General features: G+C 32.7%; 1 protein-coding gene across 1 annotated transcript in view; it reads left to right on the top strand.

Moving 5' to 3' along the window:
- POLA1 (DNA polymerase alpha 1, catalytic subunit) overlaps window positions 1-14,017 on the top strand; it is a 312,594-nt gene that overhangs the window by 49,194 nt on the left and 249,383 nt on the right. The window contains exons 25-26 of the mRNA XM_074300893.1: window positions 2,747-2,896; window positions 3,369-3,491. Of these exons, the coding sequence (XP_074156994.1) occupies window positions 2,747-2,896; window positions 3,369-3,491 (273 nt within the window). The remainder of the gene's footprint in view (window positions 1-2,746; window positions 2,897-3,368; window positions 3,492-14,017) is intronic.

Below are 14,017 nucleotides of genomic sequence, written 5' to 3'. Positions count from 1 at the left end.
TCTTTTAATTTTGCCGAATTCATTTTATAGTTTTATGGTAGTTCTTTTTACTTCCACTGTACTTATTGTGTACAATTGTTTTGCTGTAAGCTAACATATCTTCCTAAAATCTATTGTGTTTTGTAAAATAGCATGACAAAAACCACTGGATTCATAAAAAAATAGTGTTAGAAACTCAAAAATTTTTATTAGTCTTATACATGTTATACATTTAATTTTGTATATGTTAAATGGTTAAGAAATACATAAATAGTAACTCTGCTTATGGCCTCAGGCTGATAAACTTGATAGCCTAGGACAAGAGGTCAGCCTGGGTGAGCTGCATGAAATCGCTCATAAACAGACAAAATTCATGGTATTATAAAATTATTCCCTTAAATATCCATTGTATTAAACAAATTCATGTTTTCAAAACAAGTGTTATAGCAGAACTGACTATATTGTTTTCTTGGCTCTGTATTAGTTCATCAAAGTTTTTCCCTGTTTCTCTGCATTTATTATTTCTGAAAGCACAGTAACATTCCATTACATTCATGTAACAGAATTTGTTTAGCTGTTTCTCAGTCAATAGCCATCTGTTTTGTTTCCAGTTTTTTGTGACCACAAAAATTGTTGCTACAAATATTTTGGTTTTATATATAGGGATTTTTTTTTTTTTTTAAATCATTGATCTCCTTGGGCTATGCACCTAGCAGTTGGAATCTCTGGGCCAAAGGGTATGGATATTTTAGTCATTTTTATCTGCCTGATTTCAAATCTTTATTGCCTTCTAAATAAATCCCTGACACTTTAGGTACTATTTTAATTTTCTAACTTCTTGGTTCAGCATTCTACTTTTGTATGTGTTGTGCTCTAGCCAAACTGGACGGCTTGTTATTCTCTGTACACATCTTACTGTGTTCCCTACACGTGAGAATATCTCTTCCATCCTCATGTTGGCTTGTTGGAATCCTACCCATCTTTTAAAACCCAGATCAACTACCATCTTTTCATAAAGTTTTTCCACCACTCTCTTCCTCGACCTTGTGCAAATCTTTGTTTATGTACTCATGTAATTTCATAGCACAGTTAATTGCTTATGTATTATATTTGGCTGTTAGATTGTGAGTTCTGCATGGTATTAGTTTGTGAGTTTGACATGGGAGCTTATTTTAGTAAAATTTTGTTTTTAAGATTGTGTCTTGGTATCTTTGTATATCTCCTAGCATAGTGCTCTCTACATAATGGATGCTTAGTGAAAATATTTGTTGTTTAGCACAGGAAAAAAAATCTGGTTATGTGAGTTTGGTTTAATATAAATAATCATGGTTTATAATATATGTAGTTTACTTAGGCAATTGATATAAAAGAATCAGACTTTTCTTTCTAGATTTTCTGTTTCTCATTTATATATTGGAAAATGACGGGTCCCTCTAATAGTACAAAGGTGTGTGTAGCTTGCTGTCAGTGCATAGATATGTAATATTCATAAACAGATAAGTGGATATGTTAGCTCACTACAAATTGGCAAATTCCAAGTTTTCTACCTTTTATGTGGCATGGATCCTTTAAGCAGATTTATTTTTAATTCTGAGCCTTTAAAAGGGCATATATATCCACTCTTTCTGTAACATACTCTGCAGTATGTTAGTAGAATTAATGGAGATTGCAGTCTTTTTTCCTTGCTATAGAAGTTAACAAGACTGCTGTTGGCATTTCTTAAATATTTCTATTCTTATAGTGATTACAAAGTAATTTAGAAATATAAAGTACTATGTAACAGGTAAGAAATGACTTTAAAAATAAGAATTTTCATGACCTATGGAAAGTATATGCGTTCACAATTTTAAAAGAAACTTTAGCATCTTAGTTGAATTTTCACCCCAAATACAATAGTAGATATAGTTCTGAGTACTTTTCAATTCTGCAGTCTGTGTGGAAGAGCAAATGGTCTAAAACAGGAATTGTTAAAATTTTTTTTTTTTTTTTAATGTTATGAACTCCTTTTGGCATTTTATTGAAACCTGTGGACTCCTCAGAATAATGTTTGTAAATGTATAAAATAAACAGAATTATAAAGGAAAACAATTTTATTGAAATACATTTATAAAAAAGCATATTTTTAAGTTCATAAGACCCTAGGTTAAGACACTTTCATGTAAGAGTATTTTTGAATATTTAATTTCCAAGCTCTTGTGAGAGCTTTCATTTTAAAAGCAAATGAGGAAAAGTGGTAAGATTTTCATATTTACAAAGAGAGCTGAGAACTTGGTTAACAGATTTCTTTTGTTTCACCTGTTTCGGAAAAGATCAGATTCTTCTTGAGTCGGGTTTGACTTTAAATTTGGTGCTACTTCTAGGGGAAAATATGGTGCTATCATATGAAAATGGAAACATGACTAGCAATGGAAAACAAGAGTGAAAAGAATGGTTTACATAATAGCAGGGAGGGAAGGTATCCGAGTTTAGTTTTGTAACTTCTAGTTCTTTGTTCTTTCTTTAAAGGATTTTGTCATCTAATTTAAAAAAAGAGATCTTCTCTCTCTCCCCCGCCCCCCCACTGGCCTTCAGTTTTCTCTAATTTTTCTTTGTAACAGTAAGTTGGCAGTAATCATGGAGTACATATTTAATATTTTTTAATTAAAATAATTACAGATGCCATTAGTCAATATCTGTAGATATTATTATCCAAAAAAGAGGTAGTTTGGTAGTTAATTTTAGACACAACTTTTTTTTTTTTTTTTTTTTTTAATGTATTATTTGTTAGGATGAAGAGCAAGAAGATATTCCTGATTTGCCGGATCCAGATTTAGAAATGGGCATTTTACCCAAAGAAATCAGGAAACTTGTTGAGAGGAGAAAACAAGTCAAACAGCTCATGAAACAGCAAGATTTAAATCCAGACCTGGTTTTACAGGTACTCTTTTTTTTTTTTTTTTTTTTTTTTTTTTAAGCAAGAAATGTTTTAGCAAGTCCTCAATTGGTTTATGAAATTATAATGGTTTTAGATATAATGGTATTTTGAGTCTTCATAGACAGTATACGAAGGTGTACTTGAGGTTACCTATTGACAAACTCAGGTGCAGGACTGAATAGATATAGGTGCAAATATCTTCCGATGAGGATATCTTGGTATTTCTTTTGTGCAAGTGAGGTCACTTGAGCAATTTTGCTACCAGACATCCAGAATCTGTTAAATTTTGTGAGGCTTCTACTTGATCATACTTTTAGGAGCTATGAGAATTGAGTGACATTTTATGTGTATGCTGGAAGGTAATGGTAATATGCCTGTCCCTTTTTATTGTTAACATACTTGCTTACATGTTTGCAAATATTATGTATCAGCAACTTCTGATTTCTTTCTTTTTGGCCATGTTGCAATCTTACAGTATGACATTAGACAGAAGGCTTTGAAGCTCACAGCAAATAGTATGTACGGCTGTCTTGGATTCTCCTTTAGCAGATTTTATGCTAAACCATTAGCTGCTTTGGTGACTTACAAAGGAAGGGAGGTAAGTAGCAGAATCTTGAAATCTTTGAAAGTGGTAATTTTTCAATTATTCCTCTTGCTAGAAGATCAGTCCTCTAATATGTTTTATTAATTTTTAAAAATTGAATTGAATTGTGTAACTTCAGGTGCCCTTTAGAATAAATTTGAGATTTTTAAGAAGATTAGTAGTTTTAAGAAAGCATAGTTATCGCTAGTTGTGAGACATTAAGAAGTTTAAGATAAGGTATTCATTGAAATGTGGATTTCATCTGCACTCATACTTTATATTGTCTTTCATTCATTTCCCCCAGACAGTAAAGTTAGGGTTATATTTTTTAGAGTCTTAAATTAATGTTGACTTATAGAGCTATACTGGCCTAATCTCAAGAAATTCTGTCCATAGTATGAATAAGCATGAGATTTGCCTCTCTTGGAATCTATGTTTGAAAAACATAGATTCATACACTTGGTAATGACCATTACCGTACATGTCTGTATTCTTGTTCTGGGTTGGGATGTACTTTAGAGAGCAGCTGTTGTGAAATTTTCTTGCCTCTCAGTTCTAGATAGCCATCCTGTCTTGTTTGGGTAGGATTGGGTAGACTGCTTATATGAAGATGTAGGTATTTCTATAAAGTAGATAATGGAAATGGGTGTTTTAGAGGCATTTGGAAGAAGGAGAGGATAATTTTGGTTTCTTACATTAAGTTTACTTTAGAATTATTCAGATTTTATTTCTGTGCATGCATCCAGCAGCTCCTGATGGAATACCATCTTATTTTTGTATTTAGGAAATGCACTCACTATGCCCCAACTGGGTGATAATACATAGGTTGACTATTGAGATTGGATCAAGGTTACTCTTAAGTTTCTCATGAGAGGCAATAGTTGACAATTTACTCCCTTGGAGAGTGCCTCTTGCTGTTGGGAAATCCCTGTAGTTACATTTTCATCATTGGCTCAGAAACCTGCAAGCTGAACAGGGCACTGTGGGTAATGATAAGCCCCAAATCTGACCAGTGTTTCCTCCTCCCCCATATCTATTATGTTTTAAGGACTGCATTTCTCATTGAGCTGGATTTAATAGGCAAGTTAACTTCAATTTTCATTTCTCCTTGAAAATAGAACAAAAGCAAAACTCAAATTATTTTAAAATATGTATTTTTCCCTTTTCTCCGTCCTACTCCTTTCTTGAAAAATAGTCCAATAAAGAGGTACCTAGAATGTCTTCATCCTTACCATTTTAAGAGTGAAAACTTTGGGTTCTAGCTTCTCTTTTACCTAGGATTTCTATGCCCACATTAGTAATTGTGAGCCAGAGAAGGTTGATCATACTTGGAGTTATTGGTTAATACTAATTATACACTTTGTTATAGAAGTGAGGACCATTTAAAATCACACATAAGTTAACTTGGTGCAATCCAATTATGTTTTTTTGGTGATTTAATAAAAACATTACAAGTCAAAATTATTTTCTGTGATAATTTCTGCCTTCGATATTGGTAATGTTAAGTAGTAGTATTAGACTCCTAATTAGAGATTTGTGATCTGGGAATTCTCTTAGGTTGTCATTAAAGTAATACAGGGAGGGAAGAGTATCACCAAATGCTAACCAATTTTGCATAATGTTTTATTATAATACAAACAGTGAAGCTTACCTCTTTTTAAGATACATACTTTTGAACAACATTTTCATATAAAGAACATAGAAGTTTTTAAAACTTCAGAAGCAGTTATGGCAAGTATTTTAATAAATCGAGAGAACACATTTTAATATGTAATGATACCAGAATGACACATAGTATAGAATTTGCATTAAAATACAACTTGACATTTATTCTGGGCAGGGCTAGAAATTTGTGTTCTTTTCAGTACTTCAGAGATTATTTTATACATACTCATTAATTTTATTAGAAAGGTGCAAGTTTAGATTTAATAACCTAATAATTTCTGTAATTAAGTATGTTGTAGGCTTAGTGGAGATTCAGCATAATCACTAATTGTACTTTCAAAGGCATGGTTATACTATAAAGGGCTGGTGGTTTGTCAAATGGACATCAACAATTCCTCTTCGCAGGTATCCTCCAACTTTCCCTTTATCTTTTTTATAATTTTTGTTTCTTAATAGTGAAGAAGCTTAATGTGGCTGGGAGAAACTTATGTTTCCACAAATTCATAGAATATATTATTTAAGAGAAAAAAAATTGGTGTTCCCAATGAGATAAAAGTGAAATCTTTAAAAAAAATTAAAATACATCTAGGTACATAAACATAACAAATTACGTTTATAGTCTCTTTTCAGAGAGAGTGAGTGGGTATATGCCCTCTATATTCAATAGCGTGTATTTCACTTATTCTTGTGCCATTAATAATACAGGGCTATCAATAGAGATGTGACTAGTGTAGTAATTGAAGTTCATGTTCACTAGATGGCGATAGATACCTTGTGATCATTAATCAATTAAGGTTTTTATTCTGTGAACAATAGTGACGCTCATTTAGTGACCTCCTGTATGTCAAAACATCTTCCAGACATTTTTAAAAAGTTTTTTTAATCTGATAAAAGACTGTAGCTAAAACTGGTCAGAAAAATTTTAGTCTTATAACTATTGAATATTAAATAGTAATATGAACCTAAAGACTGAAATAATTTCTGAATTTGGAAAACTTATGATCCTTAGAAGTTTTATTGGGCTAAAAGCAGTTATTTTAATTTAATTATTAACTTAAATTTTCTTTTCAAGATGTTAAACTTTAGATAGGATTTTGCAAATGCAGAATTGCTTTCATTAGAATAATTCTTTGATTTATTTTATTTTATTTAGTATCAGTATATCTGATCAGAGACTTCTGAAGAATAGACTGTTTAGGTGAAAATTTTTGAGAAATTTTAATATCATGTTTATATAACTATACCCCATTGTTTTAGCACCAGGGAGTTTTACTATACAATTGAAAATGTAGTCCTGAAAATTCTTTTATTAGGCATTAATGTTTCCATTCAGAGGAGATCTTAATTTTGAATATTTGATCTTAATTTTACAAAAAAATATATTAGCTATATTTTGTTATAATTGGTTTCCTTTGGAATTTTGTACATTTAAAAATACTATTTCGATAAGGTGTCCACAGGCTTCGACAGGATTCCAAAAAGGCTTCCATAATATAAGAAAGATTAAAAGCTTTTGATTTAGAGGAATCAATAATCAACAGAACTGTAAGCCTTTTTTTTGGGGGGGGTGCTATAGAGGGAGGAGGCAACAGAATGATCTATACTTTCTGTTATGTTTATTACCTTGGGAAAATATTGATTCTTGGACAGAGGATCTGATTCTTAACAGCAGTCTTTCAGTCAAAAAAATATATCATATAATGTTCAAGTATAGAGTTATTCTGAAGCCTACTGGCTTTGCATCTCATACATTTTCATTTTCTTTGCAGTTGCCTGAAATAAATCTTTGCCAGCCTCTTTGCCGGTCTAGTTCTTGATTGTGTGCCTTTGTGTTGCTTGTAATATAGTATGCATGTGGGGGGGAAATGCCCAGCTCTTTGCATGTAAAAACATTCAAGGATAGGTAGAGAGTTTCTTGAACATTTTCTTGGGTGTGTTCAAAGTAATTTGAAAGACATAGTAGCAGATGCGTCTGACCACTGCTGTTAACTGTGGTTTAAAAAAAAAAAGGTTAGTGTTGGTGAAAAACAACTTGTTTTACTGTATGTGGAAACTGTGTGGTATAGTATTTAAAAAAAAAAAAAGCTGTGAGCTCAGAAGTTAAATGATGTAGATTCAAATGATACTTTTCTTATCTGAACCTTAGTTTCTTTGTCAGTAAAATAGGGATAATAGCACTTAGAATGTATTATAGTGGATAGGGAATAGGCTTTGGAATTAGGAAGCCCTATCTCTGACTCATACTGATTGTGTGACTTTGAACAATTCACTTATCTTTCAGTGCCCTAAGAAAGGCTATAAATTGTGAGATAATAATGATATGCCCTGTTGGAGAAGATTTTCCAACTTAGGGTTCACTATAGTGATGAAATCCAGGCTTGGAGAGATAGAGAGCTGACCCTAACTTATGAAGCTATTGTGAAGAAAGTGCTATGTAAATTATAAAGCACTAGTTGTACAAGTAGGAATTTTTACTGTTTATGTTTAATAGAAGAGGGATGCCCATTTTGAATTTAGAGGTTTGTTTTTTTTTTTTTTTCCTTTGATGTATTTGAACATATGAGTACTGGGATTAATTTAGGAAAATATTTTAAAATTCTCTCCAGTGTTGTTGAAATAAAATGATAAGTACATGGTGTGATTTTCTTGGATTTTTTTTTTAAACTTAATGAAGATTTTATAGTTGTTCTTTGCTCTTTTGTATTCACCAGATTGACTTTATTTTAATCAGAAAGCAGGCTTCATTTCTGCTTTTAAATAGACACTTCTGGCTCTATTAAAAACCCAAATTATAGTTGGCTAGATAAATTTTAAAAGATGTGGACAATTTTTGTGCCATTTTTAGTAATTAGAGATTGACAGATATTTTTAGATTTACTTTTCCTCTTTTTCCTATGCATTTTCAGATTTCCTTCACATAAGGTGTTGTCGTAAATATTGTCTCAAATGGATATTTAGTTCCCATTCCCTTCTTAGTCTTTTTTGAGTTCTGGAACTGTACCCTAACTATGATCTGCTGAGATGGCAGTGCTTCCAGTATAGATTGTGAGATTTTCTTACTAGAGAATAAGTTTTACCTTTTGGGTAAACTTGAATGTGAGGCTAGTGAGGTCACAAATTAATTAATTCTTCCAACAAAAACCTGGTTTGTTTTTATCCAGCGATATGGTAGTGAAGATAATAGTAAGACATTGGGTGTGCAGGTAAAGGTATCATTAGTGTAGGAGAATTCATCATATGGCAAGTTGTATCATTTTTATCATGGGGTTGATAGGTGGTAAAGTAGATAGAATACTCCGCCTGGATGCAAGAAGATATGCATTTAAATCCAGCCTCATATATTTACTTGCTGTGTAACTTTGGGTGCGTCAGATAAATTCTGTTTCTCATCTATAAAATAGGAATAATAACACCTATCTCTTAGGATTTTGGTGAGGATGCAATGAAATAATAATTGTAAAGCACTTAGCACTGTGCCTGGCATGTAGAAAATGCCATGTAAATATTAGCCGTCATTATCATAATTGTTGAGGTGGTGATTATTCTCATTTTTGGAGAGATCAAAGATCTTACTTTTAGTTAGAAGCACAGCAATAAAGACATGTGCATAAGATATACTATATCTTAATGATTTCTCAAAGTTGGTATAAGTATATGAATCTTTAGTAAAAAAAAAAAAGAAAGAAAATCAGTGTTCTTGATTAGAATCAAACTTTTTTTTAATGTTGAAAGAATACTTTAGAGATAATCTGTCATCCCTCTACTTATAGAGAGATCTAAAAACTGAGGTCCTTGGTTAGTCACACAGATTCTAAGGGACAGAGTTCAATTCAGATACACAACTTTTGATTCCAGTTCCATTGCTCTTTCCATTGCAGAGCTAATAGAGAAGACCAGTTACATTAACAATCTAGATTCACTTTTTGTACTCTTAAAAGTAATGACTGAATTTACTTCCAAATATATAATTGAATATTTCATCCATTCAAGTTTGGATTGAAGATAAGGCTAATGAGTTTTTTCTGTTGTATCTGTAATGAGTGGTAATATTCCTGGTTTTTTGGAAGCAATTGTACATAGCATATTGGAGGCATAAAGTTTTGCAAAAATTTTTAATTTTCTTGAAAAGATTTATTAATGCTATTCTTCATAAAACAAAAACATGTATTTCTAATACTTAGGGAAAGGCTTTATTTATTTATTTGTTTGTTGCTAGGAGGATTGGGGTTAAGTGACTTGCCTAGAATCACATAGCTGAGTGTCAGGTCATATTTGAACTCAGGTCCTCCAGACTTCAGGGCTGTTACTCTTATCTACTGCACCACTTAGCTACCCCATAGGAAAATATTTTTAAAGAATATAACAATGTCATTTTATTCAATTTCTTGGTTAAGTACTTACTCTTGTTTCTTTAATGAATTTTCCTACTCTTAATATTGGGTAGGCTTACTACTGAGTCTCAGGTTTTTATTCTGCCAATGCTCCATAGGCATTCAGTATTTTATAAAAACTGTCAAGAGAGTTAATTTTCAAGCCATTTTCAAATTGTCAATAATAACTAAAAGATGTATTAGAGCAAAGAAAATTAATTGTTGAAACTTTATAGAAATTATTTATTAATTATTTAAATTTAAAATTATTTAAATTATTTATAGAAATTATTTTATGCCAAGCTTTCCTTTTTTCCTGCCTTCCTTTTTGCTTTATTTTATTTATTTATTTATTTATTTATTTATTTATTTATTTATTTATTTATTTATTTATTTTGGTGGTGATGTATGTATGTGAGGGTGAAAGTTTGGAAACTGAATAGTTTCTCCTTGGAATACCATATGTTAATTTAGGTTGTTGGGAATGGAGCAGAGGATGATAAAGTGAACCTTGACAGATTGACATTGTGTTAGAGCTATTGAGCTACTATGGCAGATCAAGTTTTATCATTGTGTTTGTTTTATATTAATGAATCCAGGAAAACTTCTTTCTTTCAAACTCTTAACCAGAACAAATACCTTTCTGTTAAACTAGAGTTCATTCTGTTTTCAATCAGCATGTATATGAAAATTATATATAAATGCACTTTGCTGTGTGTTTCTTTTTCACAAGCAACGTGTTATTTGACAGGTGTTCTAAAGCTTCTGACATTGGCAGTGATCCAAGATGACTGAGCAATGAGTTAGAAACTGCCCTTCCTTCCTTGTTGAGAGATTGGGGGTAGGGGCAGCAGGGAGTGTGAAGTTATTAACTACTATTCACTAGTAAGCAGGTTTCATGGAAAATCAGAATGAGAGCTAATTACCTGAAACTTTAGACTATATGTACATATATAGCCTCCTGCCTAATAGCTCTCTTGAGAAAGGCAGAAAATCATTGCCTTCCCTTCTTTTTTTCCCTCATTTATTTTATCTTTTAAAGAATGCATTGTCAGAAAGAAACACACAAAAAATTGACTCTGAATTTCCCTGAAGTGCATTTAGTTTTGGGCATTTGAATCAGTATATTATAATTGTGCTTAATTAACCCAACCAATAACAAGTAATTTGGAGGACTGGTTGTGTGTGTGTGTGTGTGTGTGTGTGTGTGTGTGTGTGTGTGTGTGTGTTTATGAAATTGTAGGAATGATTTATCTTGAAGATAATTTTGGGCGGATCATAAACTATATTTAAAAACAACAACTACTACTAAAATCACTTCTAATTGCTATGGTACTGGTTTATAGTTGTGTATGCATCCTGGATTGAGAGCTGATTTTAGAGTGAGGAAGACAAGTTTGTCTCACCTCTGACAAGTATGATACTGGGAAAGGCACTTTAACCTTTTTGTGCCCTAGGCAATTTATTTCTAAAATTAAAAGTTGCAGAAGTTTACCCACCATCTACATTCATTGTGGGATTTTAGTTTCTTGAAATTCCCTATCTCATAGGCTTGTACCAATATAAAAAAGATATGTATATGAATCAAATAAACCAAAATGCTCTTTTATCTTATGGTTCTTACAAATAATTAAGTATTGGTTTACAATATTTGGTTTTGTTTTGAAATAAGAGACTTTGATATAAGAGAATTCTCAATCTATCTCATTTGTCATTCTGTATTCTTGATGGACAAGGTTACTAGGTAAGATTAAATCCTGGATTGTTGTTATGAGTTATATCTCCCTTGGGATGCTCAGCTTTGGTCACTTCCTGGAGTAATCTGTTATTGGTTAAACCCCGGTTGTCATTTCCAGGATCAGAGAATAACCATAAATACAAATGTAGAAAGTATTTAATAGTTAGCTCCTGAGTATAGAGTATGGTGCTAGAAAAGATAGAAAATTTAGCTAAGACAGGTTCTTTTCTCTCAAGTATCTTACTGTATAATAGTGAGATAAAATACCAAGATGATTTTTAAAAAGAGCAATAGAGTGCTTGGTGAAGTGTGAGGGGAAAAGTAAGAGTTACCTAGAGAAAGTACCATTTCACTTGAGCTTAAAGGAAGGGAAAGAGTCCAAAAAGTGAAGGAACACTTTGGTTGGTTTCTTTTTCATCTATAATTGATTGTTCCTCTTTTCAGTTCTTCCATGAACTCTTCTTCCCTCACTGTAGCAAACACAGTTCATCCTTTTAGTAGGACTTGCTTTTCTATGGCCCTGTCCTAATTTACTTTAGGCCCATAATTCTCTCACTCCGGTTCATACCTTGGCTAACTAAAGATTTGTCTCCCTTACCCCATCATTATCCATTTCTGGTCCTGCTCTGGTCTTAATCCATCATGCTTTGGTTGACCAAGACTGTCATTTACTTCTGGGCTTTTTCTGAATTCATGTCATATCTATACTTGTTGAACTCCTTAGTTTTTAATAATATAAGTGTCCTTCTCCTAGCTTATCTGTTTTAACTGAGCCTGGGACAGCTAGGTATCTTTCCAGAAATTGGATGGATGTAGGTCTTTTTATTGTCTAGTAGACTATCTGTGTATCCTGCTGTCACACACTATATTTAAGGATTGTGTCAGCTGACCTTGCTCTTATTATTAAATTGCCTCTTTTACCTACTCCTTGGGGTTTGTTTCGGTTTCATGGCCTGAGTTACAGAGGCTGGACCCCTTCTTGGGTCCTTCTCTCTGCATATGCCCTCAGATGGCAAGAGCAAGGGCAAAACTAGAGCAGGTCTCCTGACGAGTGGGGATCTCGGCTAAAGCAGCATGGCAGGGGAGAGATGGTTGAAATCAAGATCTGTGGTTAATGAGTTTTTCAGTATCACAGTGCTGATATAAGTCTGAAGAGACCAATTGAACCAGAAGCAGCATATCCATCTACTAAATTCCTTTACCTTTAAAAAAATGAAAAAGGAAAGCAAATATTTGTTTTCATTTGTATAATCTATTGGCAGAGGTAATATATTGGGTGAGATGAGGAATATTGTAGCCTTGTAAGAGAGCTCTAAAAGGTCTTTTGTCTGAGGGTCTAAGGTGACTAAAATTATGAGATAGATTATATAAGCCATGTATGAAAATCAGAATTAACCTGCACATAGTAAGTTCTACGTATTGAATTGAATTATTACTAAAGAGCAGTACTCCTTCTGAACCTACTTTTTACTACCTGATCTTAGTTCACGGCACTTGACTATTTTCTTCCTTAATATTACCTAGGTATCCTTTAAAAAGTGTTCTTTATTTTTGGTCAAGTCCATTGGCTTTCTTTAGATCTGGGGAATTTTTTTGTAGGGAAGATGCGTATATTATCTTCTGTCTGTGTATCATGATTCTCAAGAGACAATGTCTCCTTGTATCAGTTTGCCATTTTGGTAAATATTGTGTTCAGTTACATCAGGCTGACTTTGTTAAGTGGTGAATGTTTTGGGGGACCTATGGAAGAATGATTTTATGTTTGTATACATGTTAGAAAGTTGCTTGATTTTATGCCAGGGATTCCTGAACCCTCTAGTAATAGTTTTAGAGATCTTGTTCCTTCTCTGAAAATTGGTGCCAATTTTGGGTCATGCAGCTGTCCCTGTTTGCTTTCAGTTATTAATTTTTGTGGTTGGAGTGATTCTTACCCTCTTTTGAACTCTGCTGTATTAAAAAAAATTACCTCCAATAATACTTTCCTACTCTTACGAAGTAAAACAAAGCAAACTGTAACTGGAAAATGGTTCTCATCCTTGGGAAACTATCAAGACCTGTACCATCACATTTATGTGGAATTTGTACAATTAGTCTTTTTCTGGGGTGGGTTTTGATCTCTATAATTTTTGCCTTTTCTATTTTACATATAAAGAAAGAGCTATTTTCCTAAGGCAGATGACCTTTTTTTTTTTTTTTTATTGTAAGGAGCTTATATGACACATAAATCAATTTTGTGTCATAAATATGTAGTGTTGATTGCTTATCTATATTTATTCCTGATTTGTTTTTTGTAAGACTGCTGCTATAAATACAGACTGTATTTTCTGACCAATGCCATAGGGTGTGTCTTTGGACTGAATGGAGGCATGGGAAACTTAATAAGCTAGAGAACTATAAATAGCATACATTGTTCTTAGGATTTCATCTAATGTTTCTTTGAACTTTCTGAAGGAGTAGGGTATATGTTCTATTTAAGTTGAGCCACATGACATGATGCTTTGGACAGCCGGCATTTGACTGCAAAAATTCAGTGTCTTCTAGGAATGTCCAGATATTGTGACCACTTGTGGTGTGGGGCAGAAAAAAAAAGAATTTGTTCCCAGAAGATTGGGTTATGTGGTGAATATTTTCTTTAATTACTAGTTCCTGTATAATAGCCAGAAATGCTTCTGATAATAGCTACTGAGTATGCACTACAGTGGGGAAAAGAAGATAAATGACAATGGCCATGACCTCAAGGGCATGAACATAAACCTTAGGTAATGAAT

Source organism: Sminthopsis crassicaudata, chromosome 3, assembly GCF_048593235.1.
Source record: "Sminthopsis crassicaudata isolate SCR6 chromosome 3, ASM4859323v1, whole genome shotgun sequence".
Taxonomy (NCBI): Eukaryota; Metazoa; Chordata; class Mammalia; order Dasyuromorphia; family Dasyuridae; genus Sminthopsis; species Sminthopsis crassicaudata.
Note: the sequence above shows the minus strand (reverse complement) of the source record. Positions and strands in the feature narration are given on the sequence as shown.